The following is an 18,490-nucleotide window of genomic DNA, read 5'->3' as shown; positions in this document are numbered from 1 at the left end:
TAAAGGCAAAAATCCAGAGCCAAAGAGTATGAACACTCATATTATGCGGCTTAACTCATTTTCTTTGTGTCCATTTCTGTATTTTCTTGACATAACTTGTAATATTGACTCTATGGCCAAGAGGCCTAAAGTTTTATTTATGATAATGTTTTTCTTCTATCATTCTCTCTTATTTCTGTCTCTATTCATTCATTGCACATTTAGTTAATTGTTTGCATAATGTAGGATGTTTTAACACTAGAGATTCTGCTTGAGTGCATTATAAGTGATGTTTAGCCAAATACAGCCATAAATACCTTATCTCCTTTGAGAGAAAAGATAAAGTATCGATTGTCCTTACTTGACGCACAATGACCTAAGTTTTGCTAACCATATGGAGAGGAGATTTTACATATGATTAATTAATTTTCCTTCACTTCCACGCTAAAGCACTGATTTCATGTTTCATCACATTTCACCGTCACATCCACATTGTTGCTCTTATTCGCACCTTAATGTAAATAATTAGGAAAACATATTGTGCATATTTTATAATATACACCCATCTCATAAGATTTTGTTGCAAGATAGATTCATTTAGAAAACTAATTTGCTGTGTTTGATTATGGACTTATCAAGAAACCTATTTCGCGGCTTGCACTTAGGCAACAAAGAGGAAAACTTGTACTCATATTAATAATCATGTATTTGGCGATGCATAGATAGGATATGTACCTTTTAACGCATAATGCTAACCTAAACTCCATAATAGTCTCATTATTAGAGCTTCGCATGAAAAATCCACGAATAAATTTTGCACATAATGTATATCGCATAATAACATAATAAGCAAAAAATCAAGTACCAAGTTTTGGGTGCCATTACCGAGGGATTAGTAATTTTTCCATTTTTGATTTAATCGTTGCATTAAATCTTATGCAAAAGTTCTGTTTCAGCTGAATTGCACATTTTAGCCAAAGAACGTGTAAATAAGTTTATGAGTGACGGTGACAACCCGACATTCGTGTTTGACCCTAAAATCGAATGAACCCTTTGGAGGAACAAAAGAATACGATAGACGAGATAACAAGCAGATAGAATGAACAACTAAAACAATCAAGGTGTCCCTGTTAATCAAGATGCCCAATAGCCTAAACCTACTTATTTGGCTCATGACTTGGACAGACCAATAAGGTCTGACGCTTCACCTAAACTATATGACTATAACCCTGAGATCGCATATCTTGAGTTTAGTGAAAATTCACGATTTGAAATCAAACCTGTTTATGCTGCAAATGATTCAAAACATTGGAAAATTCGATGGATATCTAGACGAAGATCCACACGAACATATACGCAGCTTCTACTCTATCTGCGCGTCATACCATATGTCTGGCATATCTATGGATTAATTGCAGTTCATCCTCTTCCCGCTCTGCTGAGGGATAAGGCGAAAGGATGGGCCAACTCCCTAAAACATAGGGAAATAACAACATGGGAAGACTTGATTATGAAGTTCATGAAGAAATTCTTCTCACCCATCGAGAATGCTAGAAGAAGGCAGGACATGATGCTCTTCAAGCAGAGGGATAAAGAGAAGTTGCAAACCCGTGGAACAGATTCAAAAGGATGGTGAAGTTGTGCCCCCACAAGGGCATTCCCAAATATGTGTTGACAGAGGTGTTCTATTTTGAGCTCAGAAAAGATACTCAGCAAACGGTTGATACATTATTTGTAGAAAGAATGCTAAAGAGCTCCTACAACTAGATTAAATCTACGATGTACTCTATGGCTAGCAACAGTCAAGAATGGGATGATGATGGCTTTGGTTCTAGCCAAAGAGGACGAGGAAAGATTGAAGAGGAGGAAATAGAAATGCAATGATGGCATTGCAAGATAAAGTAACCGCGATGAACAACCTGCTACAATCTATGGCATCATCACAAGTTAATGTCGTAGGAAGTTTATATATCAGGTGGCAAAACATGAGGATGAAATATATTACATGTGATGTGGCGACCTGCATAACACCGATGCGTGCCCACTTAATCATGAGACAGACACATACGTCAAGCACTACCCATACTCTGACACTTACAAACCAGGTAGGAGGAATCACCCCAACTTTAGGTGGGGAGGATCAGCTCAAAAGTCAAAGGCGACAAGATCGTCATCGTGACCAATGTAGTGAAGCACTTGTTTATCACCAAAGGCACCACCATAATAGACCACATTATTCTCCACCTTAACAACAACAAGCCACCACTACTTCATCCTCCTCATCATCAAAGGAGAGCCTTCTCTGCAAGTACATTCACAGGAATGATGTCCTTTTGCAGACCCAAGCCACAGCCATCAGAAATTTGAAGTTGTAATTGAGGTAGCTAACCAACTATTTCTCTAGTAGACCACGGAGATCCCTCTCGAGCAACATTGAAATGCCTAGCAAGGTGGGAGAAATTTGACCATCTGCGAACCAGACTTCGAACGTAGAAATTCTACTTCTACTTCTAATGCCAACAATGGCACTCCAAGAAATATTTCTAATCCTTTTGTTATCTCTTTAAAGAATGATACTTCTTTTTTTGTAGAACAATGACGTATAGAAAAAAAAGGAAGTGGAGGACACCAGGCGAGACGAAAAATCAAGGATGGCATCGAATCAATCGTCATCTTTCAATCCTACACTACCTCCTCCTTCAAGAGTTTTTTCTTTAAGACGAAGAACCCAAGAAGATGAAGGATCCTGGAAGTTCCTATTCATCAAGCGACATAGATCTAGGTCATGCATTATGTGACCTTGGAGCAAGTATCAACTTGATACCTCTCTCAATCTTCGAGAAATTACAAATAGAAGAGGCTCAACCAACAAAAATAGCGCTCCAGTTAGCTGACAGATCCATTGTGCGTCCTGAAGGTAAAATTGAAGATTTCTTGTTGAAGGTGGACAAATTCATACTTTTCGTAGACTTCATTATACTGGACTACGAAGCTAATATGAAGGTTCCTATTATTTTGGGGCAACCATTTTTGCCAACAGGCCGTACCTTAATAGATGTCCACCAAAGGGAATTAACAATGTGAATGATTAAGAAATAACTTTCAACATTGCAAGCGCATTGAAATTTCACGTAGATGTTGAGAACTGCAACGCAATTGAAACCCTTAGGTAGAATATTGAGGATAAAGTATTGTGTGACGTATACAACCTTGAAGAATTCTTTGAAGATGAAGACCTCAAAGGCATCTTAGAGGAAATCAAAGTCGTATCTGACACAAGGAAGTTTAAACTTTTGGATCTATAAACCAAAAGCAAGAAAAAGAATAAGCCATCAATTAAAGAGCCACCAAAGTTAGAGGTAAACCCATTGCCCAACCACCTGAAGTATGTATATTTTGGGAGAATGACACTCTGTCCGTCATCATCTTCTCCCAATTGAATGTCGCAGAAGAAATGGTGTAATTGAATTTGCTAAAACGCCACAAAAGGCAATAGGATGGACTCTAGCGAACATTCAAGGCATAAGCCCGCCTATTGCATGCATACGATCATGTTGGAGGAAGGATTTGCAGGCACCATTTAATATCAGAGGCGATTAAACCCCACAGAGAAAAAGGTAGTAAAGAAAGAAATCATCAAGTGGCTTGACACGGGGTGATTTATCCAATCGTTGATAGTGAATGGGTCAGCCCAGTACAATGCGTACCTACACTAGAAGAAATATGGTCTTTAATGTCGGTTGAAAAAAATGAAAATGGAGCTTTAATGTCGCTTTTTAAAATGTGGATGTTTAATGTCGGTTTTAATCCAACATTAAAGAGAGAGCTTTAATGTCGGTTTCAAACCGACATTAAAGGTATAATTAATTTTTTTTTATTTTTTAAAAACTTAAGTATCTTCTCTCTTACTTTACTCTTTTCTTTCTCATGATGCCATGCCACATGATTTCTTCCCTCTCCTTATCAATTTCTTCCATCTCTTCTCAATCTCACTTTCAACCCTCTCTTCTCTGGCGAATAGTCACTGCGCACACAGTTGTCGTCGTCCCTCGTGCCCAGCCACCGTTGCGTCTGTCACTGTTGTGCTCGTTCGTCATCCATTCGTCGTCCTCGTTCCTTACATTTACGCATTCGTGTCCAGCCTTCGTTACCACCGTGCCCAGCCCTTTCGTCGACCTCTAGTCGCTAAATAGCTTTTCCTACTCTTTCGAGACTTCATCGGCATTCTTTCTTCTTGTTCTTGCTGTGAAATCTCATTTTCTATACTTCAGTTCTTTTTCCATACGAAATTGGAGAACATAGTTTCATTCGAGGTTAGGGATTTTCTTTTGTGTTAAAGCATTTATGTGTGGTTTTATCCTTTTAGGTTTAATATATACATATGTTCCCTTAACTCTGGAAATTGAAAATTTGATATTCAGATGTTCTTCAACTTGGCGCTGAATTGTTTACAATCAGGGAAGCTTTATAAATCTTCTAGCGAAGCTTAGAAAATGGTTAGTAACTTTCTTACGTTCAGATTTCAACACTTTTCTTTTGTATGCTAGTTTAATTTAGTTGCTACGTTCGTATGTAAACTCTAGTTGACTTATTTCTTATACTTTCATTAGGCTTTTCGACTTGGTATGGTGCTTCTTGTTTTGAATGCTTCTTAGATATTGTCATTTATCTTGTTTGTTAATTTTCAGATTCTTTTCTTGGGTTTGTAGGCTACTTTGGTTGATTCCTTTCTAGCATATCTTGATGGCAATTTCAAAGGTTATGAAGAAAGACAAATAAGAACATGTCATTGTGATAGCTTTGAAGTAGTAGTTTTACCGTTTGATCACACACTAAAACTTTCAAACCAAGACGACAATCAAGGCAGCGAAAATATTTTCCACAACCAACCTGTTTTGGGAATTAGATGAGGTTGCTACGTGTGAGACAAGTTCAAAAGACTCTCCACTCCAATGTAAGCTTCTTCTCTAAGTCCTTACTGCACACTTTAAAACGTGTGGGAGGAGATATCAATTGAGATGCAGAAGATGGTTACAGGCGTTCAGCAAAGAAGTGCAAAGAAAAATGGGAAAATATGAACAAATATTTCAAAAGGACCATTGTAACTGGGAAGGCTAGTATTGCAAATGGTAAGACGTGTCCATATTTTCAAGAATTAGATATTCTTTAAAGAAATGGAGTGGTAAATACTGGAGCTGTCTTTGATAGTACAAATATTGAAAATAATTCCAAGGCTGAAAGAAGTATAGATCCTTTTCATGAAGATGTTTTTGTAGAAGGTGAAAGAGAGCATATAAAATAGAAGCAGGCATTGGATATGGTACAATTCTAAAAAAGAGATTTTAAGTACACTAAAGATCCCTTTGGTTGATTTTTGCAGCCCATATTTATGATAATGCAGACTCTTCATGTTTACTCTTAATCTATTCATGGCTGATTTCCCAATTGGCTCGCTTTTCGGGATATGTTTCAGACATTATTTGTGCCCCTATAGTGACCAAAAGAAATGTCAAGTTTTCAGTTCGATGTCAGCAGGAAATGAGGGAGTAGATTGAGGAGATACTTGAATCAAGTTTCTGAGCTGATGATGCTTGAAATTCTTGTAAGTAAATGGATAGTAGTTGAAGACATATCATCTTTCTTCCTATGGATTTGTGTAGATTTAATGCTTAATTTCTCTGGTTATTGAATTAGTTAGTTTGTAAGAGGAATAGGTCGATATTCTGAATTCTCCAATAGTTTCTTTAACTGAGGTTAGTTATTGACGTCAAATGATTTCGTGATATGTTACAGTATATATGTGTGTGTGATATGTTAGAATAAGTCACAACAGTATATGCTGCTGCTGATGATTAGTTCTTAAAAAAAATTCTAAGAATTGAAGCAAGTGATATGAAATCTTTTTTTAGTTTCAAATTTATTTTGGTTGGAAGTGTGGGTTTCTTTGCTCTGTTTAGTCGAAGATCGTAATTAAGAGTTATGCCTTCTTTTGTGTTCTCCCATCTACTATGTTTTCTCAACAATAATATCCTGGTATATGATAGTTTCTTTAAAAACATAGCGCACCATGGATTTACTACGTTTCGTTTAGTTTTCTTACTGTTTTATTTCTTATCCAAATTTGAAGGTTGCTGCAGAATAACAACATTTTCGATCCAATTCCCATTGAACTTGGAACTGTCCCATTGCTTCAAACATTAGATCTCTCAAACAACCGGTTCTCTTGTCCGATACCAACATCTTTTGCTCAGCTAAACGGTCTACACTATCTGTAAGTGTTTGAAAATTTTCGGCAGTCATTTTTTCTGTTTGGGTTTCTGCAATATAGAGGATGTAAAAAACACCTCAAACTTTTCACTTTTTCCAAAGATTTCATCATTTTACATGTATGACTCTAATAAAGTTTTGATTTCTAAAGTTGGATTTTTTTTATATTATTTAATGCTCTTTATTCTCAATTTTTCTTAGAGCTCATGTACTTGATGCATAAGTTGTTGCTTGTCTGTTTGCTCCTTTTCTGTTATTTATAAAAATAACTTGCTTTTTCTTACTTTGTCTTGTAATGAGTAGTAGACTGAACAAATATCTTGACGTTGTCTTTCTAAAGCTTGATTACAACCAAGACAATAAGGTTCATCTCATGATCCCTAATTTCTTGCTGGAAATTAGAAATGTATTTGCAGAATAGTTCATATAAGAAGTAAGAACACTTAAATTGTCTTTATCTGGCAGCCATTGGCAAAGGAACTTGGGATAAAAGTGGTGCCAACTTTCAAAATTCTAAAGGATAAGAATGTCGTTAAAGAAGTAACTGGAGCAAAGTTCGATGATTTGGTTCATGCCATTGATATTGTAAGATCCAGCTGAAAACTCTCCTCTCTTGTCTTCTTTGTAAATTTAAATAATATGATGCAAGGAAGAGTGTTCAGGGCAGTTATTTATTTTACTCTATTAGTTTAATGATTTTGTGTACTGTTAAGTGTTAAGGAAGAAGCAATTCGACCATGGAAAATGATTCTGTATATAAAAATGTTTGGGAGATAGACATTTGAATGTGTACAATGACAATTTCTACATATTCCAAAAATTATTTTGATATATACATTTCTTTATGAGTGGGTTTGAATGTTTTTGTAATTGGGTTTGGGTATGTTTATGGTTTTTTTCTAGTGATAAAACTGCTTACTACTATGCTTGACATGTTTGTTTGTAATAATGGAGATGATAGAAATCAGAAGTTATCAGATTAAATGGTTTATTTTGATATTGCTTGTAGAATGATTGAAGTCATCAAATTGAAAGCTAAGCGATTGTGTAGATAGCCAGGCGATCGTTGAAGGTTGAAGACTGAGAAGACGTTTAGAATTTCTTATTTAAGTCTTGTATTAGGATCTTGTTTCATGTACTATTGTAGAATGTATATATAAACACAATATTAAGTTTTCATTTTGTGTATACAAATTTAAAAGATAAATATTATAGTTTCTAAAATAATATTAATTTTATTAATTTGTTGGAGCGAGAAAAAAATATTTATCTATATGGATTCAATGTTGGTTTATAAAAAATGGACAATAATACAACAATTAAATAAATATAAATTTCTAAAAATGGACAAAAACAAGCCTTTAATGTTGGTTTTAAACTGACATTATTAGCCTCTTTAATGTCGGTTTTAAAACGACATCATAGCCCAGTCGACATTAAAGGGCTTAAATAACACTATCAAAGATGTCGGTTTAAAACTGACATTAAAGCCCAATCGACATTAAAGGGCTTCAATAACACTATCAAAGATGTCGGTTGAAAACTGACATTAAAGGCCTTTAATGTCATTTTTAAACCGACATTAAAGGCCTTTAATAACGCTCGCAAAGATGACGGTTGTCAAGTGACATTAAAGCCCTTTAATGTCGGTTCAGATTTCTTGCAGTGCTAAGAAAGGTAGGATGACTATTGGGTAAAATGAGAATAATGAACTAATCCCAACGTGAACAGTCACTACTACAAAACTTGGTTTACTTGACGCTTTTATAATTGATATACTTGATAGTTTTAATAAAAACTGTCAAGTAACATAAAAAAACGTCAAAAATAAGAAAGAGTGAAAAACCCATATTTTTGTTTCTTTTTTTAAATACTTGACAGGTTAAAAGAGTCAAAATTTATTTTAATTACTTGACATTTAAAAAATGTCAAGTAATATATATTGTTCAATAATTTTTCCTTCTTTTAATTTAACTTTCTCAAATTTCCCTTTTTTTCCAAATTTAATAAAAAAACCCTAATTTTTCCCCCACATTTTAATTTCACGAATTGAAGACACACACAGGCCACCAATATCGATCTTCCGTCTGCCCCAGTTCGCGTTCGCCATCTCTTCCGTCTGTGCGTGGTGTTCATCGTCACTCGCAAGCCGTCGGTGTGGCTTCCGTCCGCGTGTCGTGTTCGTCGTTGCTCGCTTGCCGCCACTGTCTCTTCCATCTACGTGTTATCTTCGTCGTCGCTTGCAGCGCATTGTGTTCGTCGTCGCTCGTAAGCCGCCGCCGTCTCTTCCCTCTGTGCATGTTCGTCGTCTCTCGCAAGCAGCCGCCGTCTCTTCCATCTGCGCGTTGTGGTCGTCTGTGCATTGTGTTCATCTTCCGTCTACCCATTTTGTTCGTCGTTTGCCCATTGCGTTCATCCGTCACATATTAGAATAATCTAATAATAGATTTTATTGTAGTCGACACCGCGTTCAAACGTCTGTCTATCTCTGTGTTCTCAAACTCCCCCAGATTTTGAATTTAGGGGAATTATAAATCAAATTAGGGAGATTTAATTTGATTTGGAACGATGAGCATTACCGTGAATCAAAGAGGGTCCCGATCATGGGCCACTGCCGAGGAGTTACCGGTGTCCAGTAGGGCTCCGATATCGGCCAAGAAAAAATGGTCAAATGCGATGCCTCTGTTCATCGCTCTTGTCGTCGTAGCAGAGATTAACTTTCTTGGTCGCCTTGATGTCGCTAAAAATGTAGCTATGGTCGATTCATGGGCTGATTTGTTCTATCGTTCGCCGCCTTCCTTTGCACTGATCGACAGAGGTGATGATTTGAATTCCCAGTTCATTGACGGTGATCGAATTTTGGAATTGGGGATTTGTGAGGAGTGGTTGGAGAAAGAAGACACTGTGACGTGTTCTAGTTCCAAAAGGAGTCGATATTGGTTTCTGGGTCTGATGAAGTTTCTTTCCTTTTACCTCTTCACTATGCTTCATTTATCGATTGCATATAAATTATACCTTATGTACTCGTGTATTATTATGATGTACTGCATCGATATGTTATCTAATGTGCTGTTAAGACTTTGTTCTGCATCAACGTAGAAATCCATGTAATGCTACACGTAGCACCTATGGATCATTTCATATGCAAACTTTTCATTCCATACAAAACGTTTATTTTCTCATACATTTTACCTTGCAGTTTAAATCATTCCCGAAATACTATCTCATTAGTTGAAATAAGATCTCCTTTAGTTTTTCTAAGATATAGAATAATACATTTAATATTATGAAACGATCATATATATCTTAGTATTTGTTATGTTTTCTTTTTTTATCTTTAATTCAACCCATAGTGAGAGCGAAGAAGAACTAAACTTACTTTTTATGTATGGATTAAAGTACAAGTTGGGTTTATATATATATATATTGTAGTTAGAAAAGAAAATCTTCATGTATGTCACTATTTTTGTTTGTATTGAAGTAGTTTTGTTGATATTGGATATAGGGGAACTAGTTTTGTTGTTATTTTGTTGATATTTAATATAGCTAAACTAGTTTTGTTGATAGTGGATATAGGTGAACTAATTTTGATATGGTACACCTTTAGGCTACAAATATATTTTGTTTATATCGACATTGATGGAAAGTTTAGGCTATTGTTAGAAGTTTATGTTTATATCGACATTTATAGTGGATATAGGTGAACTAGTTAGGGGTTCAAGTTTATGTTCACGACTTCATGGAAAGAGAAAGAATGATGAGAATCTTCAACTACAAAACCCGAAAGCATAAATCTGTAATGTTTTTTCTTCTCCACTTTTAGGTTTTTCATTTGCTTTAGCCTATGTTCTCTTAAAGAAGTTATTGATTTTGTTTAAAACAAAGTCTTTTTTTAAAAAAAAAAAAAGCATCTAAGTACTATGACATCTCATGTGTTCTCTCTTATTCTTTTGATAATTGTGTGAGCAACCATCCACTAATTCTTAATGTATGTTTGTAAGCGTCCAATACTTCATAGAGATCCTACATTTTGTGTCTATTTCAAGGACATAATTATAGTATCAAAGGTCTTAGACTTAAAAGTTAGAGTTCTTAGTTTTAATGTTGTTCTCATTTTGTTTGTAGATTTCAAGAAGTTGATGATAACAATCATGAGACTTTGAGTTTGGAGTTATCTAAGAGTGTAGGGCTTGAAGGACGGTGATGTCTTTGTTTCTTATTATTACATATACTTTGTGTTTTATACTTAAGAATGATGATCATAACTTATTTTTGTAATATGAATAAGAACGATGTTCCTAATTAGTTATAAGTATGTAATGACTAACTATATGTATATTCAAGGATATATATGCAATTTGTTAGTTCTTTGATTGAAAGTTTGGGTTGATTCAATTTTTCAATTGATGTGTATTTTAATATTGCTGGACTTCAAAACAGGTAAATGATAAAATATATGGATATTTTCAAATATATAATTTTTTATTTGAACAAACCTTATATACTTGATACCTATAAACTGTCAAGTATAATTTCACTTGACGTGTAAAACCTGTCAAAAACAAAACCCCCTTATTCTTGACACTGGATTAGTTGACGCATAAAAACTGTCAATTATAGTTATATACTTGACGTTTTTTCAATGTCAAGTATAATTATACTTGACACTTAGAAACTGTCAAGTAAACCTTCCTTATTCTTGACACTGGATTAGTTGACATATTGAAAAGCGTCAAGTAAACCAATACTTGACATATTGAAAAGCGTCAAGTAACCCCAGTTTTGTAGTAGTGAGTCATAGGGTGGAGGATTTATATGGACTACCATAAATTGAACACGACAACTAAGAAAGTCTACTTCCCCCTGCCTTTCATTGTCCAAATGTTGGAAAGGCTTGCTTGAAAGAAGTACTACTACTTTATGGATGACTACTCTGCTTATAACCAAACAACTATTGCACCCAGAGGATCAGCACTAAACAACGTTTACATGTCCCTACGGCATGTTTAAGTTTTATCACATGCCATTTGGATTATGCCACGCCTCAGGGACATTTAAAAGGTGCATTATAACGATATTCTCAGACTTTCTTGAGAGATCAGTGGAAATGTTTATGGATGATATCTCAGTCTTTAAGGCCTCATTCACTGAATGTCTAAATAGCTTGAAGAAAGTTTTGAAGAGATACAAAGAGTGACCCGACTCGTGCTTAATTAGAAAAGTCTCACTTCATGGTAAATGAGAGAATTATGCTTGGGCACAAGATATCCCATGCGGAACGAGAAGTGGATCCTACGAAGATTGGGATATGGGTTCTATAAAAGATTCATCATAAGATTATCTCAAATAGCTAAGCCATTCAGCAACCTACTAAGCGTGAAACAACCCTATATTTTTTATGAAAAATGCCACCAGGCGTTCCAAACACTCAAAGACACGTTGACCTCAACACCTATCCTCATCACTCTTAATTGGTCGCAACCCTTTGAATTTATATGCGACATAAGTGATGTAGTGATAGGGGCTATGCTTGGACATGAGAAAGATAAAGTGATCCATCCTATTACTATACGAGCAAGATTTTGAATGAAGCTCAAGAGAATTATACCACAACAGAAAAAGAATTGCTCGCGGTAATATTTGCAATTGAAAACTACAGAAGTTACATTGTTGGCTCTAATCAGATATTTAATGGTGAAGAAAGATGTTAAACCATGGTTAATCAAATGGATATCCTTGCTCCAAGAATTTGATTTGGAGATTATAGACCGCAAAGGTACCGAGAACTAGGTAGCAGATTACTTATCGCGTCTAACAAATAGCCTTTTCAACACAAAAAGAAGTACAATGAAGACTTCTTTCCTGATGAGCAGCTATTCCACGTTAAAGAGAGGAAACCCTAGTTCGCAGGCATAGTCAATTATCTAGTATCTAAAACATGGTCACAAGACTTCAATAGCTAGTAGAGAAAGAAATTGTTTCATGAATACATATTTTATAGATGGGACAAACCTTTTCTTTATAAGTTGGGGCCAGACCACATCTTAAGACAATGTGTTCTAGAATATGAAACAAAAGAGTTCCTCACCAAGTGTCATAACGCGCCTTATAGAGGACACTTTAGCGAGCAAAAAAGGGTTGTAAAGGTTTTGCAAAGTGGGTACTTTTGGCCTACTTTACTTCAAGATACGAGGAAGTTTTTGGTCAATTGTGATTAGTGCCAAAGATTAGGAAATATCTCCAATCACAATGAAATACCCCAATGGTTAATCTTAGACATTGAGCTCTTTGGCGTGTGAGGGAATAAACTTTATGGCTCCTTTCGTGCAATATGGTGACCATATCTACATCTTGTTGGTCGCTGATTATGTCCCTAAATGGGTTGAAGCCATATCTTGCACAAAAAATGATGCAATTACGATTAGTAAGTTTCTAAGAAAGATTATCTTCTCATGTTTCAGGAAGCAAAAAGCCCTAATAAGTGATTAAGGTTCACAATTTATTAATCGCACCATAGCTAAACTACTTACAAAGTACACTATAACCCACAAGATTGCCACTGCCTACCACCCTCAAACAAATGGTCAGGCGAAAGTCTCCAACCGTGAAACCAAGAATATTTTGGAGAAAGTGGTGAATTCTTCCCACAAGAACTGGGCTAGTAACTTGAATTTGACAATATGGGCATATCGTACCGCATATAAGATACCAATTGGAATGACTACGTATGCATTAGTCCTCGAGAAAGCATGTCAATTACCATTAGAGTTCGAACATAAGGTAATGTGGGCATGCAAAAAGTTGAACTTGGATCATAACGCCGCAGAAGAGGCGAGGTTGCTCCAGCTGCATGAACTTCAAGAGTGGTGTTCTCAAGCCTAGGAGAACGTCAAAATCTACAAGAAAAAAGCGAAGGCATGGCATGATCGCAACATCTGTAAACGCGAGTTGTATCCTACGCAAAAGATACTACTCTTTAACTTGTGTTTATGTCTGTTTCGAAGAAAACTTGTTCGCGATGGTCTAGGTCGTTTGTGGTCAAAGAGATCTTGACACATGGTGCTATGGAGATTGCATCACTAAATGGAGATAACATGTTCAAGGTTAACGGACAAAGGCTCAAGGTGTATTATGAAGACGAAGATTGCATCAAAATCTCTGTGGATTTAAAGTAGAACGCCTTCATTTATATTTCCTTGACGCGATGATGCATTTGTATGTTTATCGCGAACACATTTTAATGCGGATGTATCATTTTTAGCATCAATTTTCTCACTTTATTTTTCTTTCTTTCTTTTCATTTTATTCCTTTTTCTTTTATTCTTTCATTTGTCTATTTATTTCACAAACTTTACTACTTTCTTTACCGCTTTCTTTTACTGCTTTTTAGATACAAAATTTTGTGTCTTTAAAGCAAATAGGAGAAGGAAAAAAATTTTGGCTAAGTACTAGAGTGTGACATGATAAAAGGCACATGAAATGATTCTAGACGAAAAGACCATGATTAGTTTCCCGCTCAAAATTGGAGATGTCCAGGAAAAAATACCTCGTGGGGTAGAAATCGAAGAGTTGCATTTAATGCAATGTCATTCCTCAATATTGAAGAGATGCACCGCCTAGGTGTCAGAGATTATTAAATGCATTACACGCTAATGATGACCTCGTCAGCGTATTTTGGTAATAAATAGCAAACGAAATCTTCAAAGAGCCTCATTTTGCATTCTAGCCCTTAATCCCTCTCTAGACTTTCTCTCGTTGTTCTTAAGCTTCACTGAAAAATTCATCAAAAACCTCAACCTCCCTTTTTCATCCCAAATGGCCGATCATCAAAAATCTACTCTCGAATTTTTCAAAACTTCCAAATTACTAAAAAGGAAGGAGGAATCCTCAAATACCTCACCCCGCAAAAGGACCTTTACAAGGAAACCCACTCTATTTGACCAAAAATCCACCACACCCTCCTCACAAAGTGCAAGGCCTGAGGGCTTTGCAAGGAAGGATTTTGTGAAGACTAAAATCATAGAAAACCCTTCAACGGTGCGTTCTGATAACCTGCTTCAGAATAAGGTCAACGTCTATTGAGGCAAATCCAAAAACCAATCATATATGGCGATTTTAAGAAGAAGAGAAGAAGAAGAAATATTTGGGGATCTAAGCAATTTGGATCAACAAGAGGAACCGAGGGACGAGGAGAAATCGTCAACCAACCTCTCCCAGATTACAAGCATTTGAAGCATGGGAAAAGAAAAGTATTAGTGGGTAAGGGGTTGGCAATTGACACAACCATTGAAATTGAAGTAAATGAAGATTGGGAGGCCTTAGTCTCCTTCTTATAAGGTAGCAAGGAGGGAAGGGAAAAGGTTGAAAAAAGAGCAAGAAAACATAGAGAAGAGGAAGAACGAGGAAGAAAGAGAGAGGAGAGTCAGAGGAGAAGAAGAAAGAAGGAAAAGGGAAAGAGAAGATACCGGGAGGATGATGGAGGAACACTGAGAGAAGGGTGAAGAAATCCGTAGATAAAGGTTTACACGATGAGTATCGCACTAGCCTCAAATTTAAAAAAAAAAAAGTAAAAAGCACTTGAGCAATGGCAGGGGTGAAAGAGAAATTGGCGAAGAGTAAAGATACTAGAAAAAGAATAGAGGAGAGAAAAAGGATGTGCTCGCAACAGATGAGCAAGTAGAAAAAGTAATGGTCAAAAGGAAGGCCATAAGGGAGCAAGGGGCAAAACGCCTAAAAAAAGTGGCAGACGAAAGAGACAAAGAGATGAACGTGATAATCCCAGATGAAGGAAGGCTATCGCAAGAATGTAATGGATTAAAAACCGCAGAAACCAGAAAAGTAAAGAAATTCAAGGCAGGGTCATCAAGACCTAAAGAGACCCAAGAAAGGTAAAGATAGAAAAATCAAAATGGAGAAAGGTATATTCACTTTCAATGGAACCCTCCCAGATTTTCTCTCTTCCTTAATTCAACGTTTGGTTGGAGAAAATTCTTCACTAGGGTCACCAAGATCAAAATGGATGTGGTCCATAATTCTATAATGCAGAATTAAGCCCTTCCAATATATTCGTCACGATTGAGGGCAAAAAACTTCACTTCAACACGAAGGTCATAAATGAGTTGTATGACTTCCCCAACAACGTGAAATATCTAGGGCAAGAGATTCTTACAAAACCTACAAGGGGTTTGGCCAGGGAAGCGTTGAAGGTAATAGCGTGTTCAAGAGTAAAATGGGAAGTGACTCCCATAGAGAAATTTCACTCCAGCTGACCACTGAAGCGAGTGTCTGGTTATTCTTCATCTTAAAAAAATATTCTCCCCACGTGCCACGATAGTACAATTTTACCAGACTACGTCATGATTAATCGCGCCTTGATTGGGGCATTTTTGGTATTTTTCATTGTAGGCCTGTGGTCTTTTTTTGTTTTCAAAATTGTTCAAAATTGTTCTATATGGTGTAAATATTTTACAAGTTTGTTATATTTTTTAAAAAAAAATCCCTTAAATGAATAGCTTAAGGTATTCTTATAATTTCATGTAAATTTAAAAGGCTATGTGAATTTTATAAAGAAGCATTTTAAAATATAAAAAATGAACCAAAATATTTATAAAATATAGTAAAATTTTAGTAATTTTTCATTTGTTGGTTATCTATTAATAGAAGTCTGAAAAACCAATGTGAGATAATCAATTTAATCCTTGAATTAATACTAAAGCTAATAGCTAGAGGGACAGCATAAGAGATAAACATAAGAAACTCTGATAACCCAGTTCGACCAATATTGCCTACGTCTGGGGAGCTGCGCACAGCCCTAATCAGTAATCTTTATTAATATTCACTTAAGTCAATATACATCAATACAGCATGTAGTAATCTATTCAATTATATGACTTAATAGCATGTGTCTTGACATCAGATTCCAAGCTCCCCCTGAATGCTTGAATTACTATTCTTCATGATGTCTGTCTTCAGGCTCCCCCTGAACACATGAACCAATAACTTCGACGACTTCTTTAAATCCCTCTAAAGATCTTAGTGATTACACATACCATTGTCTTGTCTTCACATTACTCATCTATATTCTCAACATAGATCGACAAGATGATCTTATAGTCATAAGATCATTATACCTTTTTGTTCCGGTAGTCAGCAAGCAGTTCTTCACAAATAAAACCTTCTGCTGTAAATGAATCTTTTCCGCTTTTTCTTTTTCACACACTCAAGTCCTCAATATACCAACCTATTTATACACATATATATGCATAAATTAACAAGATTCCTAAAATAATGGGAAATCTTTTATCCCTTGAATATCTCATCTTTTAATTAATTCATTAATCAAAGATATATCTTATCTTTTAATTAATTCATTAATCAAAGATATTTAGTCAAAGATATTCCCATAAAATCTTTTAGACAAAATCTTCAACAAAATCTCCTTTTTTTCTAAAAATAATTTCTTTTCTGGTTCAACTGTTGAAACTAACGAATGATAACAATGTGTCGCATACCACAAACTTCAGCACTTAAAGAAACTGATGAATTCATTTTCAAAATTGACTTCTCATAACACGAACAGAACATTTTCAATTACTTCAGTCATAAAAAAAACAACAAAACTACTTATGTTACTAAAAAACAAACAACGCATAAAACAAACTTCAAACGATCAATAAACCAGCCTGACAACAATAACAGCAGCCTGCACACCACTCCCCCTTTGAACCAGAAAAAAATACATCAATCAGAACTAGGGTCCCCTCGACTTGAATGATGGAGCAAAGATCTTCAGATGACGAATAAGAGAATCAATCTCCGAACGACGTTCAAACAGCATACTAATGGCAGTAGATAGCAAACAAGACTCGCCTCTAAGGAAATTAAGAATCCTGGAAGCTAACTCCCTATCAACAAAGAACCGATCAGTAGTTTCATCCCAATCCGTCGTATCAAACAATTAAGGCCCTCGAGAAGGATGCATATCATGATCTATATCGGGCATATGACTGCCTTGAAAGAGTCTGTAGCTCAGGGATAAAGTCTTAGGATCAGAACTAGGTGCATCAGAGGTGGTTAACACAGCAGCATTTAAGTGTAAAAGTAAACAAGAAAAGAACCTTGGTAGAGCAATCGGAAGCTTGACCCCAAATGATCCAACATGCCTTAACAGTTGATTATATATAAATGCACCAGCGTTTACCCTGTCGTTATTACAGATGCGATACAAGAATGTGCCTAACGCAGCAGAAACACTAGAAGCATGGGATGAAAGAAACCAAATTGCAATACCAATCTCATGCAGAATGGCATACTTGACACTTAGAGCAACTGCAGGTATACCATTAATAGGCCAAGAAGATAATGTCCCTCCAGATAATACAGAAGCCAAAAAATCAGTTGACGGAGATGATGAAGAAAAGTTTATTGAAACAGCATTTTCCAGAAAACCATTTATCATAGTAGGAGAAATTGTAAATTTAAGACCCCTAATATGAACAGTCTGATAATTTGGGCTACTCGGTTCATTAAAATCAGCTGGCAAGTTAACTATAAATTCTCTAATAAGCTGAGGATAAAACGGGCCCACATCTGAAATAGTTTTTAACAACCCAGCCTTCTCAATAAGATTCATAATACTAACACACGAATGATGTTTATCTGAAATATTTACCTCGTCAGCTATTCTCCGTTGCACGAAAAATTTCCAACGCTGTACGTTTTCCTCGAGATGAAACGATATACCATCCATTGGGACTGATGGAATATTTAAAGAAACTTTCTTTCTACCAGTTTTGGTAGTAATGTTTCACCGATTTTGCTGAACCTTCTTCCTAGATGGCTTTGGTTCTGTAGGAACTGATTGAGTTTATTGTTGAGCACTCTGATCCACATTATCATCAATAGGAACCTCATCATTATGATCATCAGTGTCAACAAGCTCAAGAACATCTTCATTACCAACAGGGGAATTTTCACATCCAGCATCAGTTCCTCCTTCAGGTACAACAGATGCATCAACCGGAGCAGCATGTGGATCAGTCGAAGCAGTATTGTTCGGAATAGGAGACTGAATTGGAGAAGAATAATGTGATGGACTTGGTTCTATAAAAGAACTTTGACGAAGTTCAGGGGTAGGGACGAACACACCTTCAGACGACAAACTCTCTTGAGAGTGAACAGACAAAACAGGATCAGCAGATTTTTCAGGAACGACATCAAGAGCAGCAACCTTCTTCAATAATCT

General features: G+C 36.0%; 1 protein-coding gene and 1 long non-coding RNA gene across 2 annotated transcripts; one reads left to right on the top strand and one right to left on the bottom strand.

Moving 5' to 3' along the window:
• Nucleotides 1-5,023: 5,023 nt before the first annotated feature.
• LOC127144068 (uncharacterized) lies at nucleotides 5,024-5,684 on the top strand. The gene is made up of 2 exons (XR_007815687.1): nucleotides 5,024-5,108; nucleotides 5,453-5,684. It is a non-coding gene; the product is annotated as an uncharacterized LOC127144068 (long non-coding RNA).
• Nucleotides 5,685-17,203: 11,519 nt separating this feature from the next.
• On the bottom strand, nucleotides 17,204-17,995 carry LOC127143946 (uncharacterized). Its single transcript, XM_051079251.1, has one exon. The coding sequence runs from the start codon at nucleotides 17,993-17,995 to the stop codon at nucleotides 17,204-17,206; it is 792 nt and encodes a 263-aa protein (XP_050935208.1).
• Between the last annotated feature and the right edge of the window lie 495 nt (nucleotides 17,996-18,490).

The sequence above is a fragment of the Cucumis melo genome, chromosome 11 (assembly GCF_025177605.1).
Source record: "Cucumis melo cultivar AY chromosome 11, USDA_Cmelo_AY_1.0, whole genome shotgun sequence".
Classification (NCBI taxonomy): Eukaryota; Viridiplantae; Streptophyta; class Magnoliopsida; order Cucurbitales; family Cucurbitaceae; genus Cucumis; species Cucumis melo.
Note: the sequence above shows the minus strand (reverse complement) of the source record. Positions and strands in the feature narration are given on the sequence as shown.

Excerpts from the sequence above, each read along its gene's own strand:
- LOC127143946 (XM_051079251.1), bottom strand. The coding sequence starts at position 17,995 with ATGGATGGTATATCGTTTCATCTCGAGGAAAACGTACAGCGTTGGAAA.